Source organism: Palaemon carinicauda, chromosome 33 (assembly GCF_036898095.1).
Source record: "Palaemon carinicauda isolate YSFRI2023 chromosome 33, ASM3689809v2, whole genome shotgun sequence".
NCBI lineage: Eukaryota > Metazoa > Arthropoda > Malacostraca > Decapoda > Palaemonidae > Palaemon > Palaemon carinicauda.
The window spans coordinates 6465725-6479173 of record NC_090757.1 but is presented as its reverse complement, the minus strand read 5'-3'; the positions used below and the strand labels follow the sequence as shown (position 1 = coordinate 6479173).

Here is a 13449-nt window from a genome sequence, read left to right as displayed (position 1 = left end):
AAGAAGGTGACGGAGGGGAGGAGGCATCCTTCCCAGAAGAGCCCACTGGCTCCCGTCGTTTAGTTGGAGAGAAAGAGGTAGAGCAGGAAGTCCCTATGAGTAGAAGAGTCCGAAAGGAATTGCGAAAGGTTTAGTTAGAGATATTGGTATAGAAGAAGTAAAAAACTTCCTTAATAGCTTGAGCTCAAGTTTTTAAGGTGAGCAATAGTATAAAGTTTCAGCTTGAGTAGGAGAGAACTGAAAAGGGGAAATTTGTTAGCGGATGTTGAATGGTAGACAAAGAGTGGAATAAACATTCATATACCTGAAAATGCTAGAACAAAAATAAAAATAAAATTTGAATTATTTATTGTTATGAGACGTCTACGTGCTTCCAGATTTTAATGTTTAGTTGGGACTGGGAGTCCTGAACTTCAATAAAGAGAGAAGAGAAATTGCAAACGAGAGAAGAGCTAATAAGAGGTTAAGCATGATTCAGACTTGGGCTTCTTAAGTTTCAAACTGGTGCTAGTATGACGTTAACTTGGGGGAGGGGGGGGGGAGAAGCTGCGGAGAGCTGCTTACCATAGCTAACGAGTCCCTTTTACCCATACCAAGAGGGAAGTGGGCACTGAATAATTACAGTGCAGTAGTTGACCCCTTGAGCGAAGAAGAATTGTTTGGTAATCTTAGTGTTGTCATTTTTATGAGGACAGAGGAGAATATGTAAAGAATAGGCCATAATATTCAGTGTTTGTATAAAGGAAGGGAAAATGAACCGTAACCAGAGAGAGGGATCCAGTGTAGTTCTGTCTGGCCAGTCAAAGGACCCCATAACTATTTAGAATATTGATCGATGAAGTAAAAATACACAAAGAGGAAGGTAAATTTTTGAATACCCAAATTTAATATTCCAAAGGTAGACTTAATACATTCAAACTGTAGTACGGTATATTATTGAGTAACCTTATCGACAGAGGTAAAATTTGTACGTTATTTCGGGGGGCTTCAGCAAAGCCATTCGATAGTACAAAAGGACTGATAGAAGCCATGGAACAATATAACTCCACACACAAATCATAATAAACCTGGAATTGGACACGAGAATGGACTACTAATTGCGCATATTATGAAGATGCAAAAACATCTTTAAAGGGTTGTGGTGGCCGATGTGGGAACGTTCCTGACAGGTGAACGCCAGACTGGGTTAAAGTCCCGCTCACACTCGGTAGTTTCTTTGGTCGCTGCAACCTCACCATCATTGTGAGCTAAGAATAGGGGGGAGGTTGGGGGAGCCTATATGTCTATCTGCTGAGTCCTAGCTTGGAGGGAGGGGGGGGGGGTGCTTGGGTGCTGCGCTAATCGTATGTATGTAGGGTCAGTCTCTAGGGCATTGCCATCTTTGATAGGACTATGTCACTGTCCCTTGCCATCTGCCATTCATGAGTGGCCTTTAAACCTTTAAAGGCTTTGAATTTCATAGCCAGTGAATGTGGACTAGAAATGAATAAAACGAAAAGCAACACAGAAATCGATGTTTAAAATGGTTAATTTAATGAAATATCTGTTAATAAAAATTTCAAACGAGAAACTGCTTTAAAAACACAAGGAACAATTATTTGATAAAATCTACAAAATAAAAGAAAAAAAGAAATAAAAGAACTAGAGGGTGTACAGTACAAAAATATGAAAGGAACGTCTGAACAGGTTGCTACCACGACTTACTGGGGGTCAATAGCAGAAACAGGAATGTGGCCAGTTGAAAATTGAATCGAGTATAAAAAAGGTGATGCCTTTTCATAACATCTGATGATAAACCAGTTAATTAAGGAGATTGAGGTAGACCAAATAAGGAAACCATATGGGGAATGCTGGGAAAAAGTATCAGGAAATAAGCAAAATAATGATATTAAAATTGAAGAAGTAAGAAAGTATGAAAAGCAAGAACTCAAAAAAGAAATAAAAAGCAAAGTGGTAAATGAAATCATAAGAAAAATAGAAGAGGAGAAAACATGACCAAGCTAAGATTTGTGAATATTAATGGCTGCACTAATGTGGCAGTAATAGTTATGAAAGCAAGGATGGGTGTGATAGAATATATATATATATATATATATATATATATATATATATATATATATATATATATATATATATATATATATATATATATATATATAGATATATATATATATATATATAGATATATATATATATAGATAGATATATATATATATATATATATATATATATATATAGATATATATATATAGATATATATATATATAGATATATATATATATATATATATATATATATATATATATATATATATATATATATATATATATATATATATATAATTATATATATAGAGAAACAGAAATGATAACGATAGGCTTTGTGTGTTGTGTAATGAGGCAGATTATACAATAGAGCACATGTTTAGCTGCAATGAATTAAGAAAATATAGAAACAATGAAATAGAAAGAGGGAATTTAGAAACTCCAACTACACCACGTGTTATCCGGTATATTAGAAAGGCCCTTGTAGTTAAAAGTAAAAGTATGTAAGCTGTGCTGTCTGTTTACTTAACCAGATGGCTCTGTCACTTAATATCCAAAGGAAAGGGCAACCCTTTTGGCTGACATAAGTCTTTTGATAGTTTATATCAAAGACTATATACTAAAGAAAGATAGGAAGGCTGAGCCTAATATCACTCAAATGAGTGTGCGAATAAAGAATGCCAGATACTCCCATACGAAACGAATGGCTCCATCTATTGAGCGAACGGTTAACCATTCAGAGCGGTAATGGTTAGGGGAATAATGGGATAGAATTCGATTGTTCAATTTGCGACATATTTGTTCATAATTTACATTACTACGTTAGTGTATTTATTCTTATATCTATGACATTCTTAAATTTTAGATAACCCCAATTGCAATTTTACAAATAGGTACAATACATATCCTTATGTTTCTTAGTCTATTTTTCAGAAACTTGATAGCTATATCTCTTATAATTTAGTTATTTTCTTGCAAATTTAAGTATTGCATATTATAATCATTTTTAAATGTTCTATACAATATCACGTTCGAATAAAGTAAAACAATATATATGGCATCCTGACATTCTGTAGAATGGAAAGATTAGGTGTATATAAAACACAATTGTATTTTTTTAATTGAAACTGAAATGCATGATGCACTCATGTATACTCTTTAGTAATATATAGGCTACTAATAAATGTATAAATATACAAACAAAAGGAACAAAATAACTCACTAAATTGTATCACACAGAAGAATAATCAAAATGGATTTGGAAATAGAAATAAGGTAGAATACAAGCCAACCAAAAATGGAAGATAAATCACATGCAAATGAACTTTTATAAATTGCACATAAATAGAAAAAAATAACACTGTAAACAATATTGCACATATTAAAACTGTAAACAAAAAATAGAAAATAGCATACAAGCAAACCAAAATTGCATCATGAATTATATGCAAATAAACTCTAATATGATTATAAACATGAGAAAACATAATACTAAAAGTTTTCTTCAAGAATTAAATACATAATGCAAACATAAGACATAGCAATTATGCAAACATAGAAAGCACAGACAGTAAACATACATTCACCGTACCTGAAAATACGATTACAAACAAATACAGTATACAAATACTGTAAAATGTTAGTCTTAATTTAGGAAATAAAAAAAAAAATAAGAAGACAAGGAACACTAACAAAATAACATGTTGAAGCAGTATACACCTATAATGCTACTTGGGTGTGTAAACATGCTCAAATATCCATACACTTATAAGTTAAATCAAAGTTAAATATAATACATACCACTAAACATGTTCTTAACGACAAGTATGTCATCTTGTGAGAAATATATAATTTTAATAGCTTTATGACCACAAAAAAAAAAAAAAGTTTGAAACAAAAGAAAAATGTACTGCGGACGCCTAGCCTTGATCTTAAATCCAATATCAGTGGGGCTTACTTATTAGTGGCACATATTTCATGTATTATACTATTAGTACTCGCCGTTCTTTATCCTTAGGGAGCCTGTGAAACACCAAATGAGGATCGGTTTCTTTTCGTATATCGCAAACAACACGATTGTGTGATTTAGTAACTGTTGGCGCCATGATTTCGTTTGTGTTAACTGTGGCAACTAGTATATTAACATTCGTATTTTGAACCTTCCTATCTTCCTTCAGTCTTTGGTTTATATGGGAGATATGTTTTGATGTTACTGTTTTTAAAACATATTAGTTTTTAATTATTTCTCATATCGTTTATTTCCCTAATTCCTTTCCCCGCTGGGCTATTTTCCCGTTATTATTATTATTATTCTTATTATTATTATTATTATTAGCCAAGCTGGAAAAGCAAGATGCTATAAGCCCAAGGGCTCCAACAGGAAAAAATAGCCCAGTGAGGAAAGGAAATAAGGAAATAAATAAATGATGAGAATAAATTAACAATATATAATTCTAAAAACAGTAACAGCGTCAACACAGATAGGTCCTTTATAAACTATTAACAAAGTCAAAAACAGATATGTCATATATAAACTATAAAGAGACTCATGTCAGCCTGGTCAACATAAATATATTTGCTCCAACTTTGAACTTTTGAAGTTCTACTGATTCAACTACCCGATTAGGAAGATCATTCCACAACGTGGTAACATCTGGAATAAAACTTCTAGAATACTGTGTAGTATTGAGTCTCGTAATGGGAAAGGCCCGGCTATTAGAATTAACTGCCTGCCTAGTATTACGAACAGGAAAGAATTGTCCAGGGAGATCTGAATGTAAAGGATGGTCAGAGTTATGAAAAATCTTATGCAACATGCATAATGAACTAATTGAACGACGGTGCCAAAGATTAATGTCTAGATCAGGAATAAGAAATTTGATACACCGTAAGTTTCTGCCCAACAAATTAAGATGAGAATCATCAGCTGAAGACCAGACAGGAAAACAATACTCAAAACAAGGTAGAACGAAAGAATTAAAACACCTTGGGCTTGTAGCATCTTGCTTTTCCAACTAGGGTTGTAGCTTGGATAATAATAATAATAATAATAATAATAATAATAATAATAATAATAATAATAATAATAATAATAATAATAATAGATATTATTATTATTATTATTATTATTATTATTATTATTATTATTATTATTACAGCGTTTTTTACACAATACGCTCCTTCTAGTAGTGTGCCCACAATGACAATGTTGTTGAGAGAGCAACGAGGAACCTGGAGCCAAATTCGCATGAGTTTAGTGACCAATTCACTTGGTTGAGACTCAAGTATTCATGAGTCCAAGAGACAAATTTCGATCGTTGTACAGTTGTGGACGTGAGGTTAACTAGATTTTTCCTGTGGTATAGAGTAGTAGTTTGCATTTTTATCAAGTTTTGAGTTTATATTATCAAGGTATGTTCTCTGTCCTTCCGATTCCAAAGTCAAGTTATGTCGGCGCTTTGGCTTATAAGACTATTTGCTTGGTGATAGGGACTGACCTTATCGATTAGAGCTCTTCGAACACATTATTAACCCCCCTTAACCTTTACTTTAAAAATCGTAATAATCAAAATACTTAATTCACTTAAACATTTAAAACTATTATTTTACTGTATTACAGGACTATGTAACCTAGGGAAAAAACTACTTTTTTTCTATAGAAAAAATTCCCCTCTTTCGAAAATATGTCACTTGATATTTCATCAGCCCAATAATGATTATCCTTTCCCCGAATTCTCGTGACTCCAGTATCTGAAATATCTTCCGTCTGCTTAGATTTGAAATTTGGTATTCAATCTGCACAATGACCACTGTTGAGGCAACATGCAATGGTTGTAGCTACAATTATTATAATTTTATCAAAGAGTTTTATTCCAATACAGATAATTTCATTGCATACTTGCAAGATCATGGGGTTTTGCCTAGAGGTGTTACTTGTGAAAAATGCATGTTGCCCTGTGTTTTTCGGAAAGCACGATCTCTGTTTTATTGTGGACGTTATTTTAAGATAAATAAAACTAAGCGGAAGAAGCAGTGTAGTTTCTCTGTAAGTCTGTTTAAGGGCACATTTCTGGAGAACTCTCACCTTCCACCTTGGGAAGTTGCACTATTTGTGAATCATTGGCTTCAGCAGTTCTGGTATCACGGCTTTTTCTTTAAAAGTCTCAAGTGGTCGCAGAAAACGCACGCCGATTGGCGTTGCTTCTGTTCGGAAGTCACTTTGAATTGGCTGTACAATCCAGAACCTATCGGTGGCCCTGGTGTGATTGTAGAAATAGATGACATTTTTTTTCTTGCTCGTAAGTTTAGGCGCACTAACGAGGAGCTTGAGATCTGGCTCTTTGGCGGAATTGAGCGGGAGTCAAAGAAGAAATTTATCTTCCCACTGCATAAGGAAGGAAAAGACCAAATTACTGATATGTTATTGCCTTTGATTAGTAAGTACGTTCGTGGAGGATCGATTGTGATGTCTGATGGTGGGGCTGCTTATGAAACCCTTTCAAGTGAAGGTTTTATTCACAATGTGATTGATGACAGTGAGCACGGTGTGGATCCTGACGACCCCAGTTTTCACTTACAGACAATTAAACATCAGTGGAAAGTTATCAAGCAATGGTCCAAAAGGCCTGGCTTGAAATTTCAGTATGTTGAAGAGTACTTGGCTAGGTATCTATTTCTAGAAAAATATCCTAACACTTATCAACATCAGTTTTTCACAGAAGCCGCCTTATTATATAGTCCGTCTGCAAGCCGCTACTCTCGTTCTACAGAGAACATTCCAGACACTAAAGAGGACTTTTCAGAGTCTTCCTCTAATTAATGTATGAAAATGGCCTATGTAATTGTTCCTCCATAAGTTTGTATTATAATTTTTGGATTAGCCAAGGTTTATTTATTCTGGAAATTGATTTTAAAAGTTATCAAAACGTAGGTACCAGTTTTTCTTATTTTAAATACAATTTTTTCCACATGATCTCTACTGTTCTTGCCAAACTACTATTTTTTATGCAAAACATTAATTGCAAACAATCGTAATTTTAAGGCAAGATTTAGAAGTGTGTTGTATATGCACTGTAATTTTACGTGTCTTTAATTTTGACAATTAAAAAACTCTGCAAACTTCTCCAGTACAAAGTATTTGTTAAAAAAAATGTTCGGCACTCGACATCATAAGCAAATAACAACTTCAATTTTTGGCTGTTCAGTGCACACTAAGCAAGGTGAAAAATTATCATAATACAATGTATGAAAACTAACACGTGTCTCATTGCAGATACCTGTGGCGTCATTGTATCAAAGGCATTTCGTGACTCCTGATGGAATTTTTTTTTTTTAATAATCAGGCATTTTATAAACTCATGATGGTTATCATGATACATATGATAAATATACTTTGTATGAATGCAAGAATTTTATTGGATTGTTTGAAATAAGTTAATGAAAGGCCAAAAACTTGAGTTATTCAGTGAAGTATCAAAATTAATAATGTTAAGGTAACGGTACAGTACAGTATGTAGGTAAAATTAGGTTTAGGGATGTTACTGTATATATCTATGGATTTCTGGTGAATTATGGTTTTCCATGTGTTGAAAAAAAAAGTTATGCTTTATTCAAGCCATTGAAGTTACATGAATTCAGAGATGATCGCCATCAAAAACATTTTTTTTTCAGTGAATATCCACAAATGATCGGAGAGTAACTTTAAACGTAGTCTTTTAGAAAACATCCACTCGGGAACAAAAGCAAATACTGCAAGATATGGTTGTTGAAGCATCTCTCATTTATTTATTTGAAGGTCACACGTCTCTTTTTCTATTTTGAATTATCATTCCAGATTATGAAAAGATTTGTTAGAGTTAACTGAATATTTCCTCGTCTCAGTGCACTTGACTGTCAATGCAACCGAGGGAACTAAATCCAATCTTAATTGAATAGGATTGTTCCAGAACCTTGTACCTGAATCATTGCACATTATAGGATGTAGTAAATGATGAATTTACCTTTTTAGTTTGAAAAGCCGGAAAATGATTTATATGGAGCTGTGGTGAATTTTTTTTTTTTTTTTTTTTTTTTTTTTTTTTTTTTTTTTTTTTTTTTTTTTTTAACACATAGAAATAAGGTTTATTGTCAGTTATTAAGTTTTGTACTTAAGGAATTATTCATTCTCATTCGAACTTGTCACTGGTATGTGATATACATGAGATGTGTCTATGGTATATTTTCTGGTATTCTTAACAATCTTCAAATTCATTTCTATTGGAAATTAGTAGTTTATCAGTGTTGGTGAGTTGACTTCCAGAACTCAAAACCTTTGGATTTCCAACAATCGACTTCCAGAACTCAAAACCTATAGATTTCCAACAGTTGACTTCCAGAATTCAAAACCTAAGGATTTCCAAGTTATCACCATCAAAATCTTTCAGAACTTGTGAAAATACATCTGAACCACCCCAAATTTTCTTCATGCTTTTTTTGTTTACTTACCCAATTTTACTCTGGATTGTACCTTTATTGACCCTTATTTAATGTGCCTGTTCTTGTGAAAAGTGGATGATAGGTTTGATGATGTCCTCTTTCAGAGGAGATGGGTAATTATATGATAAATGAAGAGGTGAAGTACTCTAAGAGATTTTATTGTTTATAAAGTGAAGACACTTCAGATCCTTGTATCTATTTTGAGGAGTAGTAGTGTCTCAGACCAACGAGACTCGGCTTTTGGGATTATTGATATCTTCTTACTCCGTGGTTTCCGTCTCTCCTCGTCATTCCAGTAAAATCTCTCCTCCCCGGGAATGTTTACCTGGTTGTCCTTGAGTAGAGTTTAAGTGGATTGAAAGTGTAATTGTTAAAAATTTAGTTAATTATCAATGGCTATATATACTGCTTGCCATGAGAGAGTATTCGTTCAAGAATTTACTTCCTCTTTTCCATCAAACATCCAACTTTCACTACTGCATTGAGCATAAGTGTTGAAGGAGTGTCTTAACTCAATATCCAGCTTTCAGTACCTCTTGAGAGTTATTCATTTCAAGGAATGTCTTCCTTTATTCCCTTCGTCATCCTCATCTCCACTAAATGAGACCTTAGTAAGAAATGTTTCCTTACTGAATCTCCCCAGACTACATGGTGAAATCTGTTTTGTCCTACGATCATACTGAATCATATTCTAATGTAATAGTTGACCCTCTAGTTTAAAAGAAAGATATGTTAGCTCCTTTAGCTCTTCTTCAGATGGTAGTTAAGTCTTCTCTTTAACCAAACTCCTTCCTGAAAGAAATTATTTTGGCGGTATAGTGAAATCGTCCAAGTTTTGCTCCTCGCTCTTTGCAGGTCATGTATCTTCATCTCCTCTTAGAGAGTCTGAGGCTTATAATTCGTAAAGTTCTCGCCTCACTACGATTTCTTCTATGCTTCACTCTTGCCACTTTTGTTCTTTAGTGTTGCAACTTCCACTTCACTATAGTGCCTCTGAATCTCAACATCCAAGTCTTGTACTTCACCTACTCAAGACAGTTTTTCAGATGGCTCTTGTGAGGTTATTAATGTCTTTACTGACTTGGCAGTTAGACATAGAGAACAACTTTGTTTTTATTTCAACAGTTACTGTAAGTACCAGAAGACAAAAAGGAGATATTATCATGGCTCCCTCTTTTGGTATATTAGGAGTTAAAGGGTAGGATAGGATTAGAAATGAAACTATGAGAGATTACTCGAGTGTCATATGTGGATGAGATCATGAGTAGATGGAGAGGGTTTGGGTATGCTCTTCGCACTCCACAAGAGAGATTAGTTCACCAAACGTTCACTTGAGCTTCACGTGACATTAGAAGATTTGGAAGACATGGGCCTACTTGGCTGAGGACTATGAATCACTAAGGAGATGATGAATGGAGAAATATTGAATTAAAATCTCAAGATAGAGACGATTGCCGAAATCTAACTGAGGCCCCCAAAAATAAATCTCCAAAATTCCGACTGATCTAATCTATTTTATAGCAAGACAGTGGAACATAAACTGTATTTAACACTAAAAGATATGCATTATGCTCAAGCTCTCACAATCATGAGAATTACAGTTCAATCCAAAAGTTCATGTAACTAAGTTACTTATCTTTTCAAGGTCTAACTAAGGTCTTATCTTTTAAGGTTTGTTAATGTATTCTTCTATTGACAATGAAGTACATATGGTCCTTATCCCCATAATACTGTACCTCCTTCTAGGTGTAAGAGTTGTACAATGAAAAGTTAAAGAATTATTGTAAGGTACACTTTTAAAAAAATAATAAGTTTCTGTTTGTTAAGCCATTAATTCTTATGAATCAGATTGGGAAAATCTTGATTTATTGTGTATGTGTAAAGTGAGTTATACAACATACCAGCTTTATTATCGCAAGCCCCTCAAGCATGAGTTGCAGTACACTATAGCTACCAGAAGAATAACCATAAGTATATGAGGTACGCAACTGGATAATGAACCCCCCAAAAAAGGCTTGATGCAAGTTACGGCACATTAATGTGATGGCATAGAGAAAACTTCGAATGACACTACTGCCTAACTCTGCTGTGAATGACACATTTGTTGACAACCGTGGAGAAAATAATGAATTAAACAAATATGTTGTTGTGATGGTGAAAAACAATAGAGAAAATAAAAGAAAATGGATGTATAAGTTCAAATGTTAAATTGTAAATAATTGATTTAATACTGTAGATGGGAAGTTGCAAAGCATAGCTCTCCTGCACTGATATTTGGAACCCCCTCAAGCTTATATTTGAATTGTGAAATACATAAAAAATCGTGAGGTAACCCATCACCAAGAAGAGTAAAAAAAAAAAAAAAATGACAAAATGGCTCTTTAAATTATTCCAGTTCTAAAGAGCAGACTTAAAAGACTGGCCATGACACTATGCTTCACTTTTACATAATTACTCATAAAGTACAAGATTGCAATGCCAAGGAATTTTATTATCCTTGCATTGATTCTTTTGAAAGATTTAAAATAGTGTACTGGTGTTCCTATTCAATAATTATTTCCATGAACTACCTTGGCATTCATATTGCTTCCGCCTCTAAGCTGGTTAAATGTTGACTTCTACCCTAACATATGAAAATCTAAGTCGGCATCTAATTATTTGGAAGAGACATTATACTAGATCTGTATCAACGTAAAGGGGAGACATATTTTCTATGGTGTAAATCTAAATGTATTCTGGCTACTAGTACCTTTGAACAATGCTGTATCATACAGTTTTTTACATACATATGCTATGCTAAATTTGCTTTGGTGCATTTCCTCTCTTTTCAGTGATATTTTTTATTTCTCTATAGAAGCTGCTCACTGATTCCCATTGTAACTGATGGTAACTGTGTGTCAAGTGAAGAGCCATAACATTAGAGGGATAGTAAATTCTCTCATCATGAAGAACCTCTCCCTGGATAAAGTAGCAAGTGCACCTCAATGAAGATTTAATTAATTTAATTTTTTTTTTTTTTAAGATATACAAATAGTTGGTTTCATGTCTCTCTTTCGGTTCCATTGTTTCAACTGGGGGAACATTTCATGTTGGGATTTGTTTATGTTTGTACTGTTGTTGAGTTTTGGGAAGCGTAAAGGTACTATTTCGTCTTTTGATTGAATACCTTTATATTTTGATAATTGTTTCTTGACCATTTCTGCGTTGTTTTTAAATCGTCTGACTGGAAGAATTTAAACAGACATTAATTAAAGTTATATATTCAGTACTTCTCAAGCCATTGAGAATAGTAGATATGTCTCAAGTCTGTCTGCAACCTCACAGCTGCCACAATCAAGTCAGCAAGGTAAGTTACAGTCCCTTTAAGGAATTTAATTGTTGGTGGATTTCTATAACTATTCTTAGTAGGTTTTCACGTGACCAGTATTCATTGAATCTCACCCTCTTCTTTTACCAGTAGGGATTCTTCTTTTTCCGCACTTGGGCTAGTCATAGAAAACCACTCTGGATTGTATTTTTCATCAACCTTGTCACAGAAAATTCTGCTTCAAATAATGAAGCAAATTTATTATTGGGAATCTATTGAAGTAATAAGTTATGAAAACTCTGTTTATTAATAAAAATTTCTTTAATGTTTTTCATGTATCATTTGGTTGCTAAAGGCATCAGGAATTCTATTCCTGTTAATACTAAAAATACGAATACTGTACGTAATAAGACACTGGATAAAAATTTGTCGCAATTTTTGCAGGATCTGCAGTTCAACATAGAAGCAGAAATGTCCCACCTAATCGAAAAACGTCTTGTAGGGTTCAAAGAAGCCAATCTTCCTGTGGCAGGATGCTTCGTCAGAAGTTCCTCAACATCTTTCACCTCTGCTCTCGCAAATTCTCATAGTTTAAATAAAGAGTAAGTCATTATATTGTTATTTGCAATACTTGCATAGTCTAACAAGGAAGTTGTTGTCCAGCGTTAGGCTTAAATAATTTGGTAAATTTACATGATGCATTACTGCTGCGTTGAAATATTATATATAAAATTTTTCATCATAACTTTTGTTTAGAACACATGTACTGTAGTAGATAAAATTAAGGGTGGTTTCAGTAGGGTCCTGTATATTTTAAAATGGGATAATTCCATATTTATTACATGGATTAGTGTTTATGAGCACAAGGCATATTGATAATTTACTGTTCTGTTGACAGGGCTCAGAAACCGGGGCAGCTTCCAAGGAGAATGTTCATGGCAAGACCCTCTTTATTGAAAGAACTGCTTAATGTTAATCACATGGAAAGTATTTATAACATATTTGTTGCCATTCTAGTCTTGCTCTTTTTCAACAAAGTTCTTGAGGAAATCATACAAACCGGCAGGTGAGTTGAGTAATTGTTTATGGGAATGGTTTTTATTTTTATCCCTTTTGTATTTTAATGCTTATACTATATCTGTTACATAATATTTATGAATTAATCTGATTTAATTTGTAATTTTAAAAATTTTTTTTTTCCTGTTTTCATAAATTTTCCCTTTTTTTGCTTTTCATATGTTTCTTTTAAAGTTTTACATTTTAACTTTTGAAGGTCCAATTTTCCCATTATTAAATTTTAGTTAAGCTTACCGACTCTATACACATCTTTCTTATTCTTGCTCAGCCCGAATCTTGATCTGTCTCTCATCATATGGGCCTTTGGGAGTCTCGACCGTGTTATTGTCATATGGGTATGCATGTTTACCAGTACAGCAATTCTTGTATACCTCAGTTTTCACCAATGGGTGCACAACAGACATAAAATGCCAGGTATTTTCTAGCTGCTAACATCCAGGTGAAAACAGTGACCTTTCCTGGAGACTGCCAAATTAGTGATTAGAACTGTATTATCCTGTAACAATGGTCTCTTCAAGACGTAAGGATTAGAGTGGACATCAGTTG

The 13449-nt window shown here is 33.6% G+C and overlaps 1 protein-coding gene across 2 annotated transcripts in view; it reads left to right on the top strand.

Annotated features, from left to right (window-relative positions):
* Positions 1 to 13449, top strand: part of LOC137625829 (sterol O-acyltransferase 1) — an 88177-nt gene that overhangs the window by 36052 nt on the left and 38676 nt on the right. The window contains exons 1-4 of one of the 2 annotated variants that reach the window (XM_068356717.1): positions 11800 to 11865; positions 12271 to 12428; positions 12725 to 12892; positions 13172 to 13317. In XM_068356717.1, the coding sequence (XP_068212818.1) occupies positions 11815 to 11865; positions 12271 to 12428; positions 12725 to 12892; positions 13172 to 13317 (523 nt within the window). In that variant the 5' untranslated portion in view covers positions 11800 to 11814. Of the gene's footprint in view, positions 1 to 11799; positions 11866 to 12270; positions 12429 to 12724; positions 12893 to 13171; positions 13318 to 13449 lie in introns of those variants that run through there. The other variant, XM_068356716.1, reaches the window with a different exon arrangement.